This window comes from Macrobrachium nipponense, chromosome 45 (genome assembly GCF_015104395.2).
Source record: "Macrobrachium nipponense isolate FS-2020 chromosome 45, ASM1510439v2, whole genome shotgun sequence".
Classification (NCBI taxonomy): domain Eukaryota; kingdom Metazoa; phylum Arthropoda; class Malacostraca; order Decapoda; family Palaemonidae; genus Macrobrachium; species Macrobrachium nipponense.
The window spans coordinates 7,576,198-7,602,147 of NC_061105.1; the positions used below are offsets into that span (position 1 = coordinate 7,576,198).

The 25,950-nt window shown below is 38.9% G+C and overlaps 1 protein-coding gene across 6 annotated transcripts in view; it reads left to right on the forward strand.

Moving 5' to 3' along the window:
• The window catches only part of LOC135214359 (diacylglycerol kinase theta-like), a 113,477-nt gene that overhangs the window by 79,622 nt on the left and 7,905 nt on the right, over window positions 1-25,950 (forward strand). The window contains exons 6-18 of one of the 6 annotated variants that reach the window (XM_064248583.1): window positions 5,883-5,960; window positions 6,686-6,787; window positions 8,175-8,427; window positions 10,184-10,383; window positions 10,912-11,124; window positions 11,350-11,487; window positions 11,636-11,810; window positions 12,101-12,426; window positions 13,496-13,622; window positions 14,301-14,617; window positions 14,906-15,009; window positions 21,527-21,593; window positions 23,546-24,687. In XM_064248583.1, the coding sequence (XP_064104653.1) occupies window positions 5,883-5,960; window positions 6,686-6,787; window positions 8,175-8,427; window positions 10,184-10,383; window positions 10,912-11,124; window positions 11,350-11,487; window positions 11,636-11,810; window positions 12,101-12,426; window positions 13,496-13,622; window positions 14,301-14,617; window positions 14,906-15,009; window positions 21,527-21,593; window positions 23,546-23,598 (2,153 nt within the window). In that variant the 3' untranslated portion in view covers window positions 23,599-24,687. Of the gene's footprint in view, window positions 1-5,882; window positions 5,961-6,685; window positions 6,788-8,174; window positions 8,428-10,183; window positions 10,384-10,911; window positions 11,125-11,349; window positions 11,488-11,635; window positions 11,811-12,100; window positions 12,427-13,495; window positions 13,623-14,300; window positions 14,618-14,905; window positions 15,010-21,526; window positions 21,594-23,545; window positions 24,688-25,950 lie in introns of those variants that run through there. The other 5 variants (XM_064248586.1, XM_064248582.1, XM_064248580.1 and 2 more) reach the window with 5 other exon arrangements.

The window sequence follows — 25,950 nt, forward strand, 5'->3', positions numbered from 1 at the left end:
GTAGATGGAGTAGGAGCTTAGCTATAGATTCTCTTTGCTCATTTACCTACAGGAGGAGTAGATGGAGTAGGAGCTTAGCTATGGATTCTCTTTGCTCATTTACCTACAGGAGGAGTAGATGGAGTAGGAGCTTAGCTATGGATTCTCTTTGCTCATTTACCTACAGGAGGAGTAGATGGAGTAGGAGCTTAGCTATGGATTCTCTTTGCTCATTTACCTACAGGAGGAGTAGATGGAGTAGGAGCTTAGCTATGGATTCTCTTTGCTCATTTACCTACAGGAGGAGTAGATGCAGGAGAGGCTTAGCTATGGATTCTCTTTGCTCATTTACTTACAGGAGGAGTAGATTAGAGGGGTTAGGGAGGCTATAGATTCTCTTTGCTCTTTACTACGTAGGAGGAGTAGATGGAGTAGGAGCTGAGCTATGGATTCTCTGGCTCATTTACCACAGGAGGCTTAGCTTAAAGGATTCTTCATTGCTCATTTACTTACAGGAGGTAGATGTTAGGAGGGGCTTTAGCTACAGATTTCCTCTTTGCTCATTACTTACAGGGGAATAGGATGTCAGAAGGGGCTTTGCTACAGATTTCTTTTTTTGGCCATTACCTACAGGAGGGGCTTAGCTACAGATTCTCTTTGCTCATTTACCTACAGGAGGGGCTTAGCTACAGATTCTCTTTGCTCATTTACCTACAGGAGGTTGCTTAAGTACAGTTCTCTTTGCTCATTGACTTATAGGGGAGGGGTTAGCTTAGAGGAGGGGGCTAGCTATAGATTCTCATTTGCTCATTTTACCTTACCAGGAGGGAATAGATGTAGGGGGGCTTAGCTACAGAATTCTCTTTTGCATCAGTTTTAACCTACGGAGGGGTTAGTTTCAGGATTCTCTTTGGCTTCAATTTACTTACAGGAGGAATAGGATTGGTTGGCGGGGCTTAGCTACAGATTCTCTTTGCTCATTTGTACCTACCCAGGAGGGGGCGGGCTTAGCTACAGATTCTCTTTGCCTCAATTTACCTACAGCAGGGGGCTTTAGCTAACAGATTCTCTTTGTTGCCTCATTTTACCTTAACCAGGAGGGGCTTAGCTTACAGATTCTCGTTTGCTCATTTGCCTACAGGAGGGGCTTAGCTACAAGATTGTCTCCTTTGCTCATTTACCTATAGGAGGAGTAGGTAGATAGAGGAGGGGCTTAGCTATATTGGTCTTCCTTTGCCTCATTTACTTACAGGCGGAAGGTAGATGTTTGGAATGGGCTTAGCTACCAGATTCTTTTCTTTTGCACATTTACCTTATAGGAGGGCTTAGCTTACAGATTCTCTTCTGCTCGTTACTTTACCAGGAGGGAATAAGATGTTTGGAGGGGCTTAAGCTACAGATTTCCTTTCTTGCTCATTTACCTACAGGAGGGGCTTAGCTAACAGATTTCTCTTTGCTCATTTGTACCTACAGGAGGGGCTCTTAGCTTGAAACAGTTCTCTTTATTGGCTCATTTACCTACAGGGAGCGGGCTTTAGCTTACAGATTCTCTTTGCTCGTTTACTTGAACAGGAGGAATAGATTTGGGTGGAGGGGCTTAGCTACAGAATTCTCTTTGCTCAATTTACCTACAGGAAGGGGCTTAGCTACAAGATTTCTCTTTTTTGCATTTACTTATTAGGCTTAAGGGGAATAGATTTGGTTGGGGGGCTTCAGCTGACAGATTCTCTTTGGCTCATTTTACCTTACAGGAGGGGCTTGAGCTACAGATTCTCTTTGGGGCTCATTTACCTTACAGGAGGGGCTTAGCTTACAGATTCCTTTTGCTTTGCTCAATTTAGCCTACAGGAGGGGCTTTAGCTACAAGATTTCTTCTTTGCTCATTTACCTACAGGGGGGAGGGGCTTAGCTACAGATTCTCTTTTGCTTCATTTACCTATTAGGGGAGGAGTAGATTAGGGAGGGGAGGGCTTAGCTATAGATTCTCTTTGCTCATTTACTTACAGGAGGGAATTAGTGTAAGGAGGGGCTTAGCTAATGGATTCTTCTTTGTTGCTCATTTACCTATAGGAGGGAAGTAGATAGCAGGAGGGGCTTAGCTTATAAGATTCTCTTTGCTTCATTTACCTACTAGGTAGGAGTAGATTAGAGGAGGGGCTTTAGCTATAGAATTCTCTTTGGCCGGATTTAACTTACGGAGGAATAGATGTAGGAGGGGCTTAGCTAACAGATTCTTTCTTGCTCATTTAAAAAAAAAAAAAAAAAAAACCTTAAAACAGGGAAAGGGCCCTAGCTAGGAGGGGATTCTTCTTTGCTCAGTTACCTACAAGGGGGGCTTAGCTTACAGATTCTTTGCTTTGCCATTTAACCTATAGGAGGGGCTTAGCTACAGATTCTCTTTGCTCATTTACCTATAGGAGGGGGCTTTAGCTAACAGATTCTCTTTCTGCTCATTTACCTACAGGATGGGGCTTAGCTACAGATTCTCTTTGGCTTCATTTAACCTTACAGGAGGGCTTAGCTAACAGATTCTCTTTGCTCGTTTATTTACCAGGAGGAATAAGGAATGGGGTCTGGAGGGGCTTAGCTACCAGATTTCTCTTTGCTCGTTTACTTACAGGAGGGGCTTAAGCTACAGATTCCTTGCTCATTTACCTACGGAGGGGCCCTTAGCTATAGATTCTCTTTGCTCAGTTACCTCCTACAGGAGGGGCTTTAGATGTAGGAGGCTTAGCTAAGATTCTTCTTTGGCTCGTTTCTTACCAGTGGAATAGGGATGGGGCTTGGAGGGCTTAGCTCAGATTCTCTTTGCCTCATTTACTTCTTACAGGAGGAAGGTAATAGAATGTAGGACTGGGGCTTAGCTACAGATTCTTCTTTGCTCGTTTTTACTTACAGGAGGAATAGATGTAGGAGGGCTTAGGGGGGCTTTACCAGATTCTCTTTGCTCCATTTTACTCAGAGGGCTTAGCTACAGATTTCTCTTTGCTCATTTACCTACAGTGAGGGGCTTAGCTATAGGATTCTCATTGGCTCAATTTTTACTTGACAGGAGGAATTAGATGTAGGAGGGGCTTAGCTACAGATTCTTCTTTTGCTCATTTAACTTTACAGGAGGAATTAGATTGTGGAGGGGGGCTTAGCTACAATTCTTTTTGCTCATTTACCTCAGGGGGGGCTTTAGCTTTACAGATTTCTCTTTGCCTTCATTCCTACAGGCGAGGGGCTTAAGCTACAGATTCTCTTTTGGCTCATTTACCTAACGAGTTGCTTGCATTACAGAAATTCTTTCTTTGCTCATTTACCTATAGGAGGGGCGTTAGATAGGGGAGGGGGCTTGCGTATTAGATTCTCATTTGCTCATTTACGTTGACAGGAGGAATAGATGGTAGGAGGGCATTAGCTACAGGATTTCTCTTTTGCTCATTACCTACAGGAGGTGGCTTAAGCTAAAGGATTCTCGTTGCTCATTTACTTACAGGAGGGGGAATTAGATGTTGGAGGGGCTTAGCTACAGATTTTCTTTTTTGTTCTCATTTACCTACAGGCGAAGGGGCTTTAGCTACAGATTCTCGGGTTTTGCTTCGATTTAACCCTACAGGCAGGGGCTTAGCTACAGGATTTCTCGTTTGCTATTTACCTACAGAGAGGGGCTTTAAGCCTACAGGAATTTCTTCTTTGCTTCATTTACTACAGGAGGGGCTTAGCCTACGGATTTCCTTTCTTTGCTCATTTTACCTATAGGAGGAGTTAGATAGAGGAGGGGCTTAGCTATAGATTCTCTTTTGCCATTTGGCCTTCAGGAGGAATTTAGAGTTGTGAAGGGGCTTAGGCCACAGGGCAATTCTCTTTGCACATTTACTACAGGAGGGGGCTTAGCTACAGTTCTCTTTGCTCGTTTACTTTACAGGGAGGAATAGATGTTTGGAGGGCCTTTTAGCTACAGGTTTCTCGGTTTGCTCATTTCCTACAAGGAAGGCGGCGTTAGCTACAGATTCTTCTTTGCTCATTTACCTTACAGGAGGGGCTTAAGCTACAGATTCTCTTGCGTTCATGGTACCTACAGGGGGAGCGGCCTTAGGCTACAGCTTCTCTTTGCTTCGTTTACTTACAGGAGGATTTAATGATGTTGGAGGGGTCCTTGCTACAGGATTCGGGGCTTTGCTCAATTTACCTTTACAGGCAGGGCTTTAGCTCAGTTCTCTTTGCTCATTTTAACCTTCAGGAGGAATAGATGTTGGAGGGGCTTAGCTACAGTTCTCTTTGGCTTCATTTTACCTACAGGAGGGCTTAGGTACAGATTTCCTTTCTTGCCTCAATTTGCCTACAGGGGGGGCTTAGGCCTACCAAGGAATTTTTCTTTTGGGGCCTTCATTTACCTTACAGAGGGGCTTAGCTACAGATTCTCTTTGCTCATTTACCTACAGGAGGGGCTTAGCTACAGATTCTCTTTGCTTCATTTACTAGGAGGAGTAGATAGCAAGAGCTAGGCTTATGATTACTTTTTGGGCTTCATTACTTACAGGAGGAAGTAGGGGATAGCAGGAGGGGGTCTAGCTAGATTCTGCTCATTTACTACAGGAGGAGGTAGATGAGGGGAGGAGCTTACCTGAGGGGCTATAGGAGGCTCTTTGCTCATTTACCGGGGACAGGAGGAGTAGGATGGAGGAGCAGCTTAGCTATAGATTTGCTCTTAGGCTTCATACTACATAGGAGGAGGAGGAGATGAGAGGTAGTGCTCTGTTGCTCATTTACCTATAGGAGGGTAGATAGAGGAGGGGCTTAGCTATAGATTCTCTTTGCTATTACTTACAGGAGGGAATAGATGTAGGGGGGATTAGCTACAGATTCTCTTTGCTCATTTACTTACAGGAGGAATAGATGCAGGAGGGGCTTAGCTACAGATTCTCTTTGCTCATTTACCTACAGGAGGGGCTTAGCTACAGATTCTCTTTGCTCATTTACCTACAGGAGGAGTAGATAGAGGAGGGGCTTAGCTACAGATTCTCTTTGCTCATTTACACAGGAGGGCTTGCTACAGATTCTGCTCATTTACCTAGGAGGAGGAGTGATAGGGAGGCCTTATATGATTTCTCTTTGCTCATTTACCTACAGGAGGAGTAGATACAGGAGGGGCTTAGCTATAGATTCTCTTTGCTCATTTACTTACAGGAGGAGTAGATACAGGAGGGGCTTAGCTATAGATTCTCTTTGCTCATTTACTTACAGGAGGAGTATCAGGAGGGGCTAATCTAGATTCTCTTTGTCATTTTACCTACAGGAGTAGATGCGGAGGGGCTTAGCTATAGATTCTCTTTTTTTTTTTGCTCATTTTACTTACGGAGGAGTAGACAGGAGGGGCTTAAACTATAGATTCTCTTTTGCTCATTTTACCTACAGGAGGGTATGCAGGAGGGGCTTAGCTATAGATTCTCTTTGCTCATTTACCTACAGGAGGAGGAGGAGGAGTTGGGGAGTGTAGAAAAGGCCTATGGAAAAATGTAAAAATGTCTGAAAAAGGCAACTCGCTTTGAGTTCAAGATACAGGAATTTTAGGATAGGATATTCACGATTTATTTATCAGAATGAAAATGTAAAATAATAAATAATGTGCCTGTTTAAACAGCGCAGAAGCAGAAAAATGATTTCTAATAAAATATAGCGTATTGATTTTAATCTTAGTTGGCGAAACAACGCTCCATTTGGCCGTAGATTTTACCACCCGCCCCGATTAAGGTAGAGGCCGGATCGCGCCTTGTTCTGTAGACGTAGGCAACCAATTTTGTACCCATTAAATAGTTGACTGAGATGGATTGCAACCGGGGTGGAGAAAGCCAGGGGTCTTGCGACCTCATCCCAGAAGACTTTTGTAAACGTTTTTCCTCTTCTTCTTCTTCCCACAGTCAGTATACCGAGAACTGAAGTCCCGATGGAGGCAATAATAGGAGTGCAAGTCAAAAGGAAGGATAATACTCTCTCACGTAAGGATGGAATTCCCTTGCTCTTGGACTGTACGAATAGACCTTATGTCCCTCTGTGGTTATTATTATTATTATTATTATTATTATTATTATTATTATTATTATTATTATTATTATTATTATTATTATTATTATTATTATTATTATTAATAATAATAATAATAATAATAATAATAATTCGTTTTTTCTGACTCAGCTAGATTGTGGAGTAGAATTCCAATATTCACATGTCATAATTTTAGGGTATTTGTCAAAAATACTTTATCAAAAATATTTTATTAATATATTTTGCTTATATCTCTTTGATGGGTGTGGCAAGAGACTTATCATTATTCAAAGACCTCATGTCAAAATTTTATAATTATTATTATTATTAACGTTACGCTGATGAGGGTGTCCGAAAGTCTTTGTTCTATTTTTACATACAAATATATTTTTAACATATAATTGTGGATATTTTTTAACAATTTGTTTTCACGAGACTGAATTTCTTAACAACATCATTATTATTATTATGATTCAGGAAATATCTTGCTTTTTACTGTACGTTTTACTAATTGTTCTATGCCATTATTTGATTTACAATACATTTCTATGACATTTATCTTTCAGTGCTTAGAATTTAATATCTTATTTGACTTACTGACTTCAATTTGGGTGCAGAGTGAGCTTTATATGTAACACCATAATAATATCTTAATATCAAGACAATCTCTTCTACACAGCTCGCAGCATATCTGAGGAGTTCACTAGCGGGGATTACAAGATAAGAGAACAAGAGGAGGCGCCGAGAGGAAGTGCCAAAGAAAAGGAAGAGAAAGACGAAGGTGAATAATCACTATCCTTGTGTGACTCCTAACATAACATAACATAACGTTGCTTAAAGACGTAACATCACAAAGCATGGCTGGGAGAAATTCAGTTTCTCTCGCACGGTCTTTTAGATGAAGAGTTCAGCCCAGAAGCAATTAGGCTGAAGCTCTTCTCGCAGGGCAGGCAAACGGAAGAAAGGGTAGAGTTCAGAAGCTTTGCAATGAATGAAAACAAAATTATCGTAGTGTGAATTTAAGCTATTCATGAAAAGTCATCTTAACCGGACTCGCGTCTCTTTTGAACAAGAACACAAAAGTATTCGCAAATAGTTGTAAGCGTTCACTTCAGTTAACTGTATTTCCCACTGAGAAACGGGAAATCCTGCCATTTTAGCTTTCTGAAAACAAAACTATTGTGCCGGCTTTGTTTGTCCGTCCGCACTTTTTCAGCAGTCCCCAGATCATGAAAAACGACCGAGGCTAGAGGGCTGCAAATTGGTATGCTGATCATACACCCTCTAATCATCAAACATACCAAATTGCAGCCCTCTGGCCTAAGCAGTTTTAATTTTATTTAAGGTCAAAGTTAGCCATATTGGTGCGTCTGGCAACGACATAGGCCAGGCCACCAAAAGTTGCAGTTTACCTCTATTGAACTTGCAATAAATGAGGTTGATGGTCAACCATTGCTCAGTAGTTCAACTAAGATAATAACTATAACTGGTCCTAATTGAGACTGAAATATTTTTCCCGCACGAGATAAGGGTTTCGTACGGCAGTCCAAAAAATAGAAAAAAGGAGCATTTAAAATCATGTTTTGTTGATTTTCTGTTTAATAACGAAATTAGTTTACAAAGAAGCCGAAATGCACCAAAAACACTTTCCTTATATGGGTGGGAACTTATAAGAAATTACAAGAGTTGTAATATAATGATCTTTTTGTCAAATTTGGTTAAAATCGAACCTTAAAAATGAGGATGTGAGGGGTGACAAACAAGGATTTTGGGTCTAAAACTGCCCTAAATTAAGGTCCAAGAACAAACTAAGAGGGTTTGAGAATATCAAATTTGGGCGTAGGACCGAACGAAGGATAGGGTCTTGAGATCGGACGAAAATTGGAGAAGTTCTGTTTATGATATTTATGTAAATACTTGGCCAGAACAAATTTGCATGATTACTTCACACAAAATATACCAAATATAAACAAAAAACTTTATCATTTTTTCGTATTAGGTATGTCATCTGAAAAATGCATTTATCTGAATTTGTAGTCAAGTAAACAAAGTCTTATAATCTTCATAACCTTGCAGTCATATATCCCAAGCGTCCTTTTCGTAGCTCGACTCCACTAACACATACCCCCTCTCCCCCGCGCGTGCCCGTGCACTTGTGTTTCCAACAGAAGTTGTGAAAGTGTTTGACGGCAACAGTTCGCTCCGAAGGCGCATGTTCCGGCTCGTGACCATACCGAGGACGGCGACGGTGAGGGAGTTCCTGACGGCGGCCATGAGGGCCTTCCACGTGTCACAGGAGAACTCGAAAACTTACCTCACCGACGCTTACTCTGCCGACGAGACCGAAGTCGAGGACCCGCTGCCCGTCACCAAGCTCACCAGGAGGGACGGCAAGAGACCAGCGGTATTTCTTAGGTACAGGTCAGTACTGTAGTAGGGCCAGTAAATGTAGGAGGCCGTCGCTTGGACATCCGTTTGCCATTGTGTGCTAGCTTCCCCTTCTTCTACTTCTTCTCCTCTTCCTCCTCCTCCTCCTCTTTCTCTTCTTCTTCTTCTTCCAGTTGCTCTTCCTCTGTAAGACTTGGTCCCAAGCAAAAGATTTCATTCTGGGAGTCAATAAAGTCGAAGATTTGTAACTGCACATCTCACGTCTCTTGTTTCTTCTTCGTCTTCTTCTTCTTCTTCCAGTTGCTGTTCCTCTGTAAGACTTGCTCCCAATAAAGTCGAAGATTTGTAACGGCACATCACACGTCTCTTGTTTCTTTTTCCTCTTCTTCTTCTTGTCTCTTTTTCTTCTTCTTCTTCTTGTCTCTTTTTCTTCTTCTTCTTCTTGTCTCTTTTTCTTCTTCTTCTGCAAGACTTGGTCCAAAGCAAAAGAATTCATTCTGGGGGCCAATAAAGTCGAAGATTTGTAACTGCACGTCTCTTGTTTCCTACTTGCCGTCTACTTAAAGCTGTTCTTTACACTTTCTATCCTTCTCTTCTGTCTCCTTCTTCTGAAGGCTGAGGCTGGCACACATACTGATTTACCTTCTTCGATTCATCCTCTGCTAGTTTATGAGGAACGCTAGAGTTTTCCCATTCCCCTTGCTTGCTACAGGCCACATTCTTAGAAAAAATTTCCCTGTTTTCCTTTTTTTTTCATAAATGCATCCAAGACCCTATGTTTGTCATTTGCATCCAACGTTTCTTTAGTTCTTTTGCACCTGCATTTGCAATAGAATGTATGCTTTATAGTCTGGCTTGCATTAGTTATGAAATCAATGTTGTCTACTTGGATTGGCAGCGTTGGGGCCTAGAAGTGCTCGATCAAAGACCAACCTGCCTGGAGCCCTCTGAAAACGCTGAATGTCCCACATATGGGAAAAGAAGGTTCATAGTTGACAGAAGTGGTAGACTTTACATATGCATGCATTCATTAACCCTGAATAGCTGTGTCTCTATCCTCTTAAGAATTGCTGGTCATTTCTTGTGGTGTACTGAGCTGTATACACTTGCCAGTCGCCCTTTTGCAGAAACTGTAAAGAATTATTTCGGATTTGGGGTCCAAACTAAAGACAAATTGAGTCCCTCTAATCAGATACGACTCTTCATTCTCGTAAAGGCATGTTTAAGGTAATGAGATGATCACTGCTGCTACAATAACTACCAGTATAACAATCAGCAATTCTTATGAACAGGTAGGGACATCATTGTTTAGTTTCTTCAGGTGCATGTGCATGCATGCATGCAAGCAGTCAAATTGTCCTTGTAGGTGTACGAACGCATGAGTTTATACATAGTATGCTATAAGTGTTATCAGTCTGACTTGAGAATATGATTCGTTATGTCAAATTAAGGAAAAGCTAAGATCAATGTTTTATGAATATGTAAAAGTAGCCTTGACTTGACTATGTGAAAAGAAATATTATAAGATATTAGAGGTAATACCTTGGTTAAGAAGAGGTAGCGAGACAAGAATTTTAATTCTGGGTGTGTACTGTACAAAGACGCACACTCCCACACACATGTTATATCCATTCAATAAATACACCATCCTTGCACTAGCCTGCTCTCTCAAGCACCAAAAAAATATATATATATATATATATATGAGGCCAAAACACACACAGTCGACGTGAACAATACCCCACAGCTCTTCTCCCACTAATGACAACACCTTCTCTTGCTTCGCCAGGGAAAGGGGCAACGATGAGGGCTACATCCGGGTGTATCCGTCTCGCCTGGGCACTGCCGTGTCGATTGACCACACCGTTTTACCCGTGACGTCACACACGTGCGTTACCGATGTCATCATCACGGCGCTGCAGAGGTTTGGCCTCCCGGAGAGCAAGCCCGACGACTACCGTCTCATGGAAGTCATGTTGGATAAAGGAGGTTTGTTGATTGTTGTTGTTTGCGTGGACAGATGGCGTTCGAATCTATCATCATCTTGAGTACGTGCCAATAATAACGAATTACATTGCTCTGCTGTTCTTCTTCGAAAGGGGTGATAGGGAGAGTAGAAAGCTATTGAATTTTTGGACTTTAGGAATGATGGTATTATGAGTAAATTCTGTAGATGCTCTTTTGGTCTCCCATCGCCTTCTTCTTTTTCTTCCGCAAAAGATTCCCAAGCCTGGATAAGGATGGCTGGAAATCCAATAATGAGGCATTCAGTGAGCATTAGAAACTCCTGGAAGAAGTACTCTAGAACAAACTGCAAGAAGTACTCTAGAACAAAAGAACATCTTTCAATGAGTTTATGAATTTGTATTGAACCCATTTGCTCTAAAGACTGGTTTGTTTAAGGACGTCATCTGTTGATAAATTTCTGACTAACTGAACTTGCTTCTATAATCCACTTGAGGGTGACATCTGTTGATGAATTCGTGAACTAACTAAGCCATCCTCTTGGAATTGCAGTTTCAGAGAGAGTGATGGAAACCACTGAGAAGCCCTGGGAGCTCCTGAAGGCCATCGGGCGTGACAGCATCCGGCAGATGGAGATGACCAGATTCTACCTTCAGCTGAAGAAGGACCCCCACGGTCCGAAGATCGCGCTCTTTGTCGGAAGCCTCCCACCAAACTTATCACAGCGGCAGTACGAAAACATCTTGGCAGACATACTGAGCAAAGGTTGGTTAATCCTTTACTCAGTCCAATTGCTTTGTTTGTCTGGCAAAGATTGCTACCCTGAAATATCTTCAGCTCAGTTTCAGCAACATCTATAGAGTCAAGTTACAGAGTTTTTCAGATATGTTAAAGTATAGGTCATCTTCTTACATCACCGACTGAATTGTCCTCTGGAAACAAAGCCTCAACGTTGCCATTCTAATAACTCTGCTCCTTTCCTCATTTCAGTTGGGTATAAATACTCAAGCATCGGCCCCATCTACTATGAATATGGGTCAATGGTTATTACTTATGAAGACTCTGATCTAGCAGTAAGAGCATTCTACACACTGAGAGAGTCCTGCTATGATGATAAGCATCTTCTAGGTAAGATGGCCCTAATTCATCCCAGTTTAATACTTTACTCTGTGACCAATATCATCAGGAGTTATGACATGAACTTATTTCAAATAATCTAGACCAATAATTGTATGACTCTGGACTGGTAATGTGACTTTCCTTTACATTCTTCCAGTGATGCTGTTGCCAAATATATTACCCCACATGATTCCTGAGGGAGTCCAGCCCCTCCTAGTGTTTGTTAATGTCAAATCTGGTGGATGCCAGGGGCTGGAGCTTATCACCTCCTTCAGGAAGCTTCTAAATCCTTATCAAGTGTTTGATCTCGACAATGGAGGGCCCTTACCTGGGTAAGAATTCCACAATGTCAGTAGTGTCTTTCATATTTTTGTGTTTTTATTTACTTTTCTTTCACCTCGAACTTATAGCACATAGTCGAAAAAAAGAATATTGAAAGATCTTGTAAACGACATATACAGTGCTCATGTTTTAGCCATCATTCCCCATGCATTGAATCAGTGTTTAAGTTAATTAGTTAGTAATCCTCGCAAAGAATTTTTTCTCTCTTAATATTGAGGTAATTCTCTAAGTAATCTCCCTCATTTTCCAAAACATCATCTCACCATCATTGTACTTGCAGCTTGTACGTGTTCCGACATGTGAAACATTACAAGATTCTGGTTTGTGGAGGAGATGGGACTGTTGGATGGGTTCTACAGTGTCTTGATAATGTGGGCCAGGATTCTGAGTGCCAGTCTCCCGCATGTGCCATTGTTCCCCTCGGAACTGGCAATGACCTTGCGAGGGTCCTGCGTTGGGGTCCAGGGTACAACGGTGGCGAGGATCCTATCAACCTGTTGAAGGATGTGATTGACGCTGAAGACATCCGCCTTGATAGATGGACAGTGGTCTTTCATGTGGATGAAAAAGTAGATGAAAAGCCTTCAGTACCCAACCAACAGCAAGGTGAAATGCTTTCTTTTTTTTTCTTCAGGCATGATAGGTCAGTGTGGGCAAAACTAATGATGAAATATCAGAAACCCTCTCTCAAAAGGAGTCGTAGGAATTGGGTAAGCAAAATCTGGCAGAGAATTCCATTATGTGGGATGTTTCAAGGCCGCCTGAAAGGTGAGGAGCTCCTGTCGCATGATTGATTTCAGCGAATAGTAGTAGGGCCACAATCTTGTCTCTTTTGTCTTGGAAAAAGGACTGTATAGTGCAGCAAATCCTAGCAGATTTACTGGACAGAAAAGTGGCAACAACAGGGGAGTCTTGAAATGGCTCAAGTGTCAGTTCCTTTAAGTAGATGCCCAATGAATTGGAATGAACAAAACAAGTTATTAAATGAAAACGTTTTGTAAGGGAATGAGATGTACCCCTCTTCATTTGTCAAGCATATGGCCTAAGCAGTTTTGTGTGTTCATGGCTCACATTTGGAACCAAATCTTTTGAAAAACTGCAGTTGAAAAGCTGCAGTGACAACAGCCCTCACTGCTGGTTATCTGGAGTCGTACAACTTAAGTAAAGGAGAAATATAATGAGAGTAATAAATATAGCGTACTGGCTTTCTGAATTGTTTTTGGGCAGATGCGGAGGTGTGGAAAACATAGCAGAATATACAGAGTATGTATAGTCAGGGAAAAGTACCAGTATATCTGACTGACTAAGGGTTAGAGGGAGGATTCCAAATCTCTAGTGACAGCATTTCAATGAATAGCTGGCATGACTGCTTAGGTCATTTTTTGAGAAACTTGATGTAATGTATTTTCAATGACCATGCCATTATTTTTCGATATTTTGAAACACTGGAAGAGGATATGAAAAAAATATACAATGCTTTGTCTTAATCTTCTCGATCTTTAACTTATAAATTTTCATTTGCTAAGTTATATCAAAGACTGATATTTGGTGATATACTGAGGACTCGAAACATATTTGAAGTGAAGATAAATTGAGTTTTTAGCTGTAAATTAAAAAATATACCTGTCTGAGAACCTGCATCTCTACAATAACGCTTATGTCTTACACCCTGCAGTACCCACAAGTGAGGACAACACTCAGATCTTCGTGATGAACAACTACTTTGGAATTGGCATCGAAGCTGAGCTCTGCCTGGACTTCCACAATGCTCGAGAGGAGAACCCAAATAAATTCAACAGCAGGTACGTTTTTTTAGTACTCGGAAGTTGCTTGCAGAGAGATAACATTTGAAAAACAGATGTAATCATTCTTATATCAGGTCCTAATGAGGAGACAGGTGGGAGAATGTCTAATTAAACTCTTAAATAATGTGGTTAGTAGATGACTAGATCATTAAGGTCTTTGAGTAGCTGCTCAGGAATTCAAAGCTATTTAGTAAGGGTTTGGTTTACATTGGTGATCGTGTTAAACTTGATTAAACTTGGAGGAGTATGCCACCAGATAGAATTCAGTAGTGTCTTCATCTGCAGATGTATTTGGTAAAAAAATGACCTGTAGATTCTATATATATTTACCACCCATATAATAGGCAAACGAAGCGGAAACCAACCAGAAAGGGCCAGTTTTTGGTTGAGGTATGAAGCATGAAAAGCTACCAGAATTCGACATCTCGCCTTTTACTTTACCTCCATTCCTGCATCCTTTCCCACTCTTTCTCCCAAATCCACCTTTAGATCCTCGTGATCTCGATCTCTTTCATCTTGTTCAACCACTCCAAATCCATATTTGAAGTCTTAAGCTCTGAATGACCAAAAATACCTCAGTGCTTGGTTTGCCTGCCTGAATTTCATAAAATCAGATTCATGAATCTTTGAGGGATGTTGTGCTTTAATATACTGGAAAACGGCTTCCCTTTTCAGACTGCACAATAAAGGGGTCTATGTGAAGATGGGCCTGAGGAAGATGGTGTCACGCAAGTTGTGCAAAGACCTCCACAAAGAGATCCGTCTGGAGGTAGATGGGAAACACGTGGAACTGCCACCCCTGGAGGGAATCATCATCCTGAACATCCTCTCCTGGGGTTCGGGAGCCAATCCCTGGGGTCCGGAGAAAGACGACCACTTCAACAAGCCCAACCACTGGGATGGAAATCTGGAAGTCGTCGGAGTCACTGGAATTGTCCACCTAGGGCAAATCCAGTCTGGGCTTCGGTCGGCAATTAGAATAGCCCAGGGTGGTAAGTGGCGATTGTCAATCTGAGATATAAGGTTTGTGGACCTACATCTAACTTAATCTGTCAATACTTTATTAGAGGTGAATTTTATTTCATTGTATTCTTAGCTTGGTTTGGACAAGCAATTTTAAGGAGAATCAGTTATCTCCTACAAACAAAAAGTTGCGTTCATTTTTAAGCCTAAATTCACCAGGCGTGTCTGCTGATATGTAGAATACTATTGTGATATCTTATGTTCTAAATTACAATTGATACTTAAAAACTCTTCTTTTGAATGCCCTGTCTTTCCAGGTCACATCCGCATCAAGCTCAACTCTGAACTTCCAGTCCAGGTGGACGGAGAGCCCTGGAACCAAGCTCCAGGAGAAGTAGTTGTCCTGAAGTCGGCTCTAAAGGTAATCTACTCGTGGGTAATCTTTTTCTATCAAGTAGATTTAAACCTAACGTTTAAGTGTAGATTGTATTGCAAATGACGCATAATGTAGTAGGAGACTTAAGGCAAAAATGATAAATGATGCTTCATGAAATAGGACTGTTGTAGCACTGGCTTTTGCTTGGTAGACAAAGTGTAAGACAGAATCAGTGATGACAGATTACAGCCTGTGTACGATGGCTTCTTTTTTTCCAAAGACCCACCATAGCTTTAGGTAGAGGTTGTAGATTTTTAACTATTAGATTCTATTAGTTTACTAAGGTGAGTTTGCTTAGCAACCTTTGCAATAATAAATTCCATGATATTCAACTTTGAAAGAAAAGAAACCGGCTGCCGTTTGTAGCTCCGTCTGACGGGAAATTGTGGTAAAAATATTAAATGAATAGTGATTTGATTCTTGATGATCTCATTCTTACCCCAGATTTAAGGCGACCATTAAGGACAAGCCTCTCTCACAGGCCATTTGCCACAGGCAAAGTAGAGTACTACCCTGCTTCCTAATTAGACCTACCATCCCTGTTCAGAGAAGCTACGAGCAACGCAGCCTGTCAACTTGTTCAGAGAATAAAGTGGCATTAGCTTCAACATTAGCTGAAGATAGGCACAGCAGGAAAAAGCAGGAATACAGTACTAAAAAACTAAAATATTTACTAATACCACCATCGTATACCCAAAACCTGCATAAACTAGGCATAATTCTATTGCACTGATTTTTTGTTCAATTGGAAATACTATTCAGTGGATTTTTTCAGTTATTTTCTGACTCTGTATTCAGTTGTGTATTTCGGTGATTGTAGGCTGTTGAGAAAGTAATAGCTTCAATATTTATATATCATCAAAACACGCACATTAAGAGAAGTCACCCGTAGGCACAGTTCTCAACCAATGATCTCGTAGCTCCTTCAGCAAATGGAGGAGCCATGCTGTTGCTCACCAGTTCCTGATTCACGTATCCTTGGGACAAGCTGAGTTGCCAAGAACTTCATTTTCATGCGATTGCCAGTTAAGATTTCAAATTTCATTCAGCAGATTGTTCTCATCCATTTGACAGATAGTAGTAATTGCGGATAGCTTACCGTACAATTATAAACATTCAATTTTTTCTTCAAATTCTTCTCTGTGGAGATATGGCAGTCTGTCATGATTTAAACATCTGTAAACTTAAGGCAATTTTTTTTAAGTGTAGATTTGAAACAAATAAATTACAGCTATTACTGATAAACTGAGCATTAGGAGCCCGTGATATCGACTTTCAAATTGACAGTTAATGATTGTATTTAACCTCAAACTACAGTCACAACTCTGCTCAGCAGGGAAAGATGGCATAATCCTTCAAAGTTGCCAAGAACTACCAGATGCAGTTAGCGAGTGTTTAATCGACCAATGAACAAAATAAAATTTGATCCTGTTGTAGTAATCAATGACTGCATAATTTCATTCACTATTGTTGATTAAAATCATTTTCAATTTAGGCAGTTATAATGCTGTAGTAGATTCACATCACCCATGCATTTGATGTCTAAGTATTGCGGAAGGAACGAATCTTGATCCTATAGTAGATTCACATCACCCGTGCATCTGATGTCTGGGGCAGTCCCTTACGACGCTCCTGATTGGCTGTTGATAAGCCAATCACAAAGCTGGATACTCTCGGTCTCTCGAGAGAGTTCGCATAGGCAGGCTGTATGTTCCACCTCTCCTGAGGGATACTTTTGAAAGATGTATCCCTCAGGGGAAGTGGAACATACATCCTGCTTATGTGAACTCTCGAGAGAGACTGAGACTTTCCAGCCCTGTGACTGGCTTATCAACAGCCAATCAGGACCGTCGTAAGGGACGGGCCTAGACATCAGATGCACGGGTGATGTGAATCTACTGTAGTATCTTTGCTTTATGCCAACACGCTCTTCTAGAAGGCAAGATGCCAGATATCACTATTCTGAAATGTTCTTGCATACAGCGATTGCCACTGTCTTCTTCTTGATTTGAATGGCGTGGGCTGGCAACTATTTTGAAGTGCTGTGTCACACGATTATATTTTCTCGCTTCTTACTGACGAACTTTGAACCCAGTAACCAATAATAATTTGTCCCGTGATGAAGGCAAAATCGATATCATGTAAGTGTAGGTACTACACACGATTTATAACCGAGTAGTACTGGATGAACTCGAACTGGATAACCACTCCGTCTAATTTCCTTTGCAACGGCTCCTCAGTTTATGCGAGCCTGTTCAGTGTCCCTGACAAAAGCCGCATCCGTTCATCAGCGCTGCAAGGACTACGAGATCCGTTTGGTTAAGGAGAGAGAGAAATAAAAAAAAAAAAAAAGATACCTTATGAACGTAACACAAATATTCCACTCACTATACACGCTCACACCACTTTGTGTTTCTGATTGAGTTTGTTTACATGCTACTACTACTAGTTTTCCGTTTAGGTTCCATATATATATATATATATATATATATATATATATATATATATATATATATATATATATATATATATATATATATATTATTTTTTTGGTTTATTTCCATAGACACACTGTGTACCCTCCCTCGGATGATTCATGTTGTCGTGAAACGTTTTTTCTTTTTTGTTTATTTTCGTTTTTATCTAGTTATGTCTTTGCTTATTATTATTATTATTATTATTATTTTCTTAGTAAACCTGGCGAGTCTATAGTACCACACACAAGACGGAAATACGATCGCCAGCCGTTGGTTTTCTTTTTAGAAGTCTGCTCACACACCCGGCCAACTCCCCGACACACCCACCCACCCCCTGACCACTTGTCGTAACTGACAGCAACGATATCGCTTTATATTATATAAAAAATATATTTAAAAAGATATGAAACATTCTTACAAACAGTCGTCGCACTAGTTGGATGATGTTGACATCCCTTTTAGAGTTGACCAACACGAATAAACTTAATGGTTGATGTTTATTCTTTTTGGAAATTCTTAAATCACAACCACCCCAAGCCGCCCCCACCACGGCCCACCCACAACACTCCCCCCAGCCGCCCCCGCCACGGCCCACCCACAACACTCCCCCTAGCCGTCTCCCAGCCGCTCCCCCCTGCCCCTCCATATCTCTTTAAAAAATGTTAAAAACAAAAAGGTTGCTTATAGATGCAATGGTCCGACTGAATACGCCACTCTTCAATGTTTGTTTCTTATTTTTTTAACGTAATTCCGTTCACTTTGAAGAGTCGTTGTTGCTTGTTGTTTTAAGATTAATCTCGCCTTATGCCAGCACGGGCTCTTGTTCATAGAGCAGCAAGAGTCGAGCCAAAATTAAGCTGTTGGCTTAATTCGTATTTTGTAGACACAAAGAGTCAATTCTGGTAAGACAAAAACCAACACCTTCCCCCCTTTCCAAATTGATCATTGCTGATATGGGCTTCTCTGAATAATGTTCCCTTATTTGATATCTTAGCCAGCTATTCCCAAACTCACTTTTTTAAAAACTGCAAAAAAAATTAATGGATTAAATCAACATTTAAAATGAGAAACAGCATTCCAGTAACGCTAAATATGTTACCTTATGAGTCTAGAATCGACTAAAGCAAAGGAGACTCACTCACTCACTCACTCTTCCATTGTCCAGCTAATCTGTGTCTTTATTATTATTACTATTATTATTATTATTATTTATTTTATTATCATTATTATTATTATTATTATTATTGTTACATATTATGATTTCCGTGTCGAGTGATATGATACTGACGATCTCTCGAAGTCCCACACTTGTCATAGATTCTACCTGGTAGGAATAGCTGCGGACGTCTAGTACGAAGTCTGTCAGATATTTGCGCCAAATTTCGCTTAAAAGCTGCGCACTTGCGCTTAAAAATAACCTTTTAAAATCTTTAAATGATACACAATCGTTTAATTTTTAAAAGACGTTGGTTCTTAAACGTATATTATTTCGTTAAAATGCTACGTGTGAGATGGAAGGGTTACGAGAACTTATCAAAGAAAACGGAGGGTTTCGTGATCATTAGAAAAACCAAACTCTTGTAACTTATACGCAGAAAACTCACTTATATAAGTGATACATTTGTTATCAAGTGTAACGTTTCAAGTCGGATGAAAGACGATTTCATTTATGAAAGACGTTTTGCGCTACTGAGTGAAAGACACTACTGAATGAAAGCTGTTGTTTGTGTTTTAATGAGAGACTTAACTTCTTCAAGTGATTGAGAGGTATTTTTTTAGATAATTAAAGACATTTCTGAATGAAAGTCGTTCTGTTTTGCTGAATGAGAGACGTTCTATTGTTTAGTGATTGAAAGACATCTGCTATTTTGCTGAATGAGAGCCATTCTATTTATTAACTGAGAAACATTACTATTTTTCTGAATGAAAGTCGTGCTATTTTACTGAATGAAAGTTATTCTATTGATTAAGTGAGAAACATTACTATTTTGCTGAATGAAAGTCGTGTTTATTTAACTGAATGAAAGCAATTATATTTATTAACTGAGAAGCATTACTATTTTACTGAATGAATGTCATTCTATTTATGAAATGAGAAACATTATATATTATTTTACTGAATAAAAGTTATTCTACTTATTAACTGAGAAACATTATTATTTTACTGAATGAAAGTCATTCTATTTATTAACTTTGAAACATTACTATTTTTCTGAATGAAAGTCTTGCTATTTTACTGAATGAAAGTCATTCTATTGATTAAGTGAGAAATATTACTATTTTGCTGAATGAAAGTCGTGTTTATTTAACTGAATGGAAGCAATTATATTTATTAACTGAGAAGCATTACTATTTTACTGAATGAATGTCATTCTATTTATGAAATGAGAAACGTTATATATTATTTTACTGAATAAAAGTCATTCTACTTATTAACTGAGAAACATTATTATTTTACTGAATGAAAGTCATTCTATTTATTAACTAAGAAACATTACTATTTTACTGAATGAAAGTCATTCTATTTATTAACTGTGAAGCATTACTATTTTACTGAATAAAAGTCATTCGATATATTATCTGAGAAACATTACTATTTTACTGATGAAAGTCATTTTACATATTATCTGAGAAACATTATTTTACTGAATGAAAGTAATTCTACTTATTAACTGGGAAACATTACTATTTTTCTGAGTGAAAGTCATGGTTATTTTACCGAGTTCAGTTCAGTCTTTGATCATTCCCCAAGAGGCCTTTGAGATGGGCAACTTGGTGTCCCTAACTAGCCCAGGCCTGATGAACTACAAGAAGAGTAACTTGAGGTAACAGTGTTCCAATAATATGGTGACAAATCGTTGCAATAATATTCAACGAAATTATTTGAATACGGCGTAGTACTACAGGTCCATATGGTTGAAAGCGAATGAATGAAAGATAATATAATTGAAGAGTTATTTCAATTTTAGGTGCATAATGATTTTGAAAATTAAACCTCCATCTTTTTTAGATGTCCTGATCACGGGTCATTTTTTGAGAAGAATAATCTTTGTTCTTTGTATCAAAAGTGTCTTTTGATAATATCCGACCTAAACAGGCCATGAAACATATTGACATGTGACGAAAAACTTTTAAAAAAAAACCACAGGTAATCTGAATGTTAGATGTCGATTTATTTAATTTTGTACGCAGTACATAATATAACGTACTAAAACAAAACTCTCAAGTAATGTCATGTGACGAAAAAACTTAAAAAAAAAAAAAAAAAAAAAAAAAAAAAAAAAAAAAAAACTCCAAAGTCGAGTCAACTAAGCACGAATCAGAAGTTACCGAGGTTTTAATTTAGCGTTCTCATCTCCGAATGTGGAAAGACATCCGAGTAAGAAGTAACAGCAGCAGCGTTCCTCCCACGTAGAGTGTATGTATGGGACTGAGAGAGAGACGACGATGTTGCACAGTATATATACTATATTTAAATGATGGACATCTGCCAAAACAGCTTTGTTGTTTTGTCCTTTCGCTTTTGTAAACCACACCAAAAAAAAGAAATAATAATAAAAAAATGGGCTTTGAATATCAGGGAGGAGTTTGGAATGTGATCATGAATTTTTTTCTTATTATTTTTGTTTTTGATACAGCCTTTGTTTTTTCGTGTTGATTTTTTTCACAAGGATATCATGCAGCAAAAATACAAGAATACAGTAAAATGACAGAAAAGATATTTGACTATGAAACAATATAATTTTTATTTTTATTTTTAAAACAATATGCTTTTTTTGTTTATTTTTTTCTAGGTATCAAAGATGCACTGTTTTGTTAAGTTGAGTTTAGCCAGTTATTTGTTTTTCAAATATAAAAATCTCAAGCAATATTGTTCTTTTGTTAGTTTATTTTTGACTCAGAAGGGAAGGGAAAAAAAAAACTTTTAAGAAAGTAAACAAAAATAAATTAAGATGTTAATGGTCAGTTGACACTGAGCAGCCTAGGCAGCAATTTGCATTGTACTTTTTGTTTTCATCTTGTAGGCCACTATGCTGAAGAAAAGTAAGATCAGACGTCGGAACACCGAACCCACGCTACATGCTTCAAATGGTGACAAGGATTCCACCGAGCCTTAATTATAAATAACCTTCCTAGACATTCTTCTTCTTCTTCTTCTTCTTCGTTTTACGATTAGGAATCTTGGTCTCTCTCTCTCTGTCTCTCAACCCATCAGTTACCCTTTACAACCCTCAAGTCCCATTTCATATATATATATATATATATATATATATATATATATATATATATATATATATATATATATATATATATTTATATATATATATCCGGTCTTGCCTGAGTTTTTTTCTAAATTATCTAAACTTTTTTTTTTAATCTCTCTTTCTCTCTCTCTCTCTCGCCTCTTTCAAACGTCGATTCATCAACCAACCCCCAAACCACCCACCCACACCAGGCTCCCCCCCCCACCCCCCCCACCAGCCCGCCCATGCCCCCGCCCAAAACCCCCCCCCCCCCACTCTAGTCTGTTAAAAAAAAAAGATGGTCTGTTGTTGCGTAGGTTAAGGGCACATTTCGAAGCTATCTGCCTTCTTTGAACTTCACACTCTATATATATATATATATATATATATATATATATATATATATATTATATATATATATATATATAGTATATATATATATAATATATATATAAATATATAAATAATATATATATATATAGATATATATATATATATATATATATATATATATATGTTGGGGTATATATCATATATCTATATATATATAGACCAATATATATCTATAAATATATAATATATATATATATATATATAAATATATATATATATATAAATAATATATAATATTATATATATATATATATATATATATCTATAATATATAGAATCTCCATCACCACCATCAAACCCTCAACCACCGTGATGCGTTTGCAAATTCAGTACTATACTATATATCATAATTATTTTATTTTTACTTCGAACTCAATCGAACAGTTTTCTTAACCGAGTTTGATTTCATTTGAGTTTAGAAGTGAAACCCATTCTTTTGAACATACACACACATTCACATACACACACACACACACACACAGACACGCACCTGCTCACGACTTGCTTTCCAGAAAATATGTTTTAGAATCCACGGTTTTTTTTATTGTTTTTTGCCCAGATATCGAAAGAACACATGTATATATATGTAACGTTTTCCTGCATTTATATATATATAATATATATAATATTATATATATATATATATTATATAATCTCTTTTTAAAAACACTTCTTGCTCTTTCCTCTCAATGCTGTCAGTCTTAAAAATGAAAAAAAGAAAAAAGAAGAGAAAATACGGTAGATGCATTTTATCTTCTAATGCTTTTACAAATGATAATGGCATATTTGATTGATTTTTTTTTCTTTTTGTCAGATTAATGCACTTACTATCCAAAGATCAGTAATCTACAATGTTTCCTTTTTTTATTACCCCCTCTGCTGTTCCCTCCCCCCTCCCCCCAATCCCGAATTCTCTCTCTATCTCTCTCTCTCTCAACAAAAAAAAATCTGACCTTCATTTTTTTTGGACCCTTGGCCAATTTTTTAACCCTTTTGGAAATGGAAAACAATCTTCCAATTTAAAAAAAAAAGAAAAAAATTATTAAAAAAAATGATTAACGGCCATCAAAAACGGCCATGTAACTTTCACTCTTTCATTTTTTCCTTCTCCCCGCTTCCTCAACCTCCTCAACCCTCCTCATCAACCTCAACCTTTTGTGGCATTCCATCTCCGATTTTTTTTTTCCCCCACCTGATGTTCTGACATCTTTTCTCCCCAAATCCCCAAATCCCCATCAAATGGTGCCGATTCCTCTTTAACTTCCTCACTCAAACACGCTTTTCCTCTACCTCCCCCCCCCCCAACAATCTGGTCCCTCCTTCCAAAAAACCAACAACGAAACTTCGTCCCACATCCCCGGCCCCTTCTTCACTCCCTTCCTTCCTTTCTGACCTCGTCCCCCACAGGCCACCATGCTCAAGAAAACTTCCAAGTCGAAGTTACGGCGGAGGAACACTGAACCTTCCATGGTGGCAACCCAGCACCAACAACCCAAGCTGCAGGCGATCAAACCAGACCCAGCCTCCACCTCGCATCATCCCCTCTAGCCGACCTAACAAACAAACAAACAAACACCAACACCAACAACAACAACAACAACACAACCAGTAACCAACCAACAACAGCCCTCACCAACACCTGCGCCCCTCAAGATTCGCCAGAAATGAGACGAACGCGAAAACATTCACCTCCTCCTACCCTATATACCCTCGCCTTCCTTGACGCGCACCGACAAACCAATTGTCTTTCTCCTCCTCCTTCTCCTCCTCCTCCTCCTCCTCCTCCTCCTCTCCTACTCCTCCTCCTCCAACATGATCACAACTACGACAGGAAAAATTGGGGCCCTTAGAAACACAGCCTCATGACCAAAAATCTCTTGGAGGAAAATGATAGAGAGAGGAAGACGCGACCACATTTCAGAGAGCGGATCAAGAAGAAGAAGAAGAAGAAGAAGAAGGAGAAGAAGAAAAAGGCGACGACCCACACACATCAGCGACGTCACATATAACAGAAGATGGTCGCGCGTCACGGATCATTCCTCTGAAGATATTGGTCGAAGTGTCTTGAAGTTTAAATGAAAAAAAAAATACGAAAGGAAAAAAAAAAAGTCTTTTTAGCTGTGTGACCCCTAAATCTGCAGCGTCTGTCAAGAGCGCAATCTAAATGCCTATATATATATAACATATATGCTTATAAATATATATATAGACCTCATACACATATACACACACATCTGGATGCGAGACTTCACGAAAAAAAATGATAGTATACTGGAAAACTTAACTTACTGCGGGCGACTGCAGTATATACGATAGTTGCGCGCGGGAGAAAAAAAACGGGAAAAAAATGCGCAGCGACAATTAAAAAAAAAAAAAAGCGTAACGAAAAGCGCAAAGAGGACCATAAGCAGGTTGTTTTTGAACTAAGACTGACAGTGTAAGACAACCCTGCGTCTGTAAACGGCTCTCACTCTTTGCGAGCGAAAAGGAAAAAGAAGAAAAAAAAAACGAAGTGCTGTGTGGAATTTAAAAAAACCGTTAACTGAAAAGTGATATATTGTACTCACTGGAATGAAAAATGATATATATATAAAACGTATCTATATCTATATATACATAATATATTCAGTTGATAAATAGATAAATAAAGAAAATAAGGGAGTGTTGCACAAAGCTCGAGGTGTGAACTTAAAACCTCTGCCCCCTCCGGAACGAACTTTTTAGTAGATAAGTGTGTACTGGAAAATTAAAATAAGAAGAAGAAGAGTCGTGATGAGACTAAGCTTTGAAACATTCCATAAGAGAAAAATAAGTCATAGGCGGAGGCACTGTTTTATTACTGTTCAATGAATAGTGCCACATGTGCTTGGCACGTGTGGCATTATGTGTAGTATCCCGGTTCCATTGGGAAAAATTATCAAGCGAGATTGTCATAATCTTGCTGCAACTAGCGCCTAACTTGTAATGTGGATATATATGTACATATATATATATACATATGTATACGACGTGTATGTGTATATGCATATGCATATATATACATGGTATATTAATTTCTAGTTTCTCCATATGAAGATGCACTCTAAAGCACAAACAACGTATCTCTCTCTCTCTCTCTCTCTCTCTCTCTCTCTCTCTCTCTCTCTCTCTCTGTCCTGTTTGTATAACAAGTAGTCACTTCGGATCTGAGTGTTCGAGTGTTTTAAGTCTTGTCAGATTTGCCAAACATCTTTCTTTCCTCTTTTCTGTTATTTCTTCTTCTTCTTCTTCTTCTTCTTCTTCTTCTTGATTTCCAGCCATCTGCTGTCATCCTTTCCTTCCTTCCTTTCTGTACTTTTTTTGTCCTACTCCTCTTGTTCCTGCTCCTCCTCCTCCTCTTCCTCCTCTTCTCCTCCTTCCTCCTCCTCCTCTTCCTGTCGTCCTTTCGATGTTGGTATTATTGTCAGTTATTTTCCTGGGGTGTCTTCTGCCTCCCCAGCCGAGCGCGGGCCCTCAACTGCCTGGCCACTTGTATATATATATATATATATATATATATATATATATATATTATATAATATATATAATATATATAATATATATTATATATATATATTATATATCTATATATATATATATATATATATAATATATATATATATATATATAATATATATATATATATATATATATATATATATAATATATATATATTTATATTGTTACCCGCTCGCAAGACACCCTCCATTCCTAATTGCCACCCTCCCTGAGTCCTGCGGGACTTCCCGGAAACCTTTCCCGCCTCCCCCACCCCACAAACTACCCCAACCCAA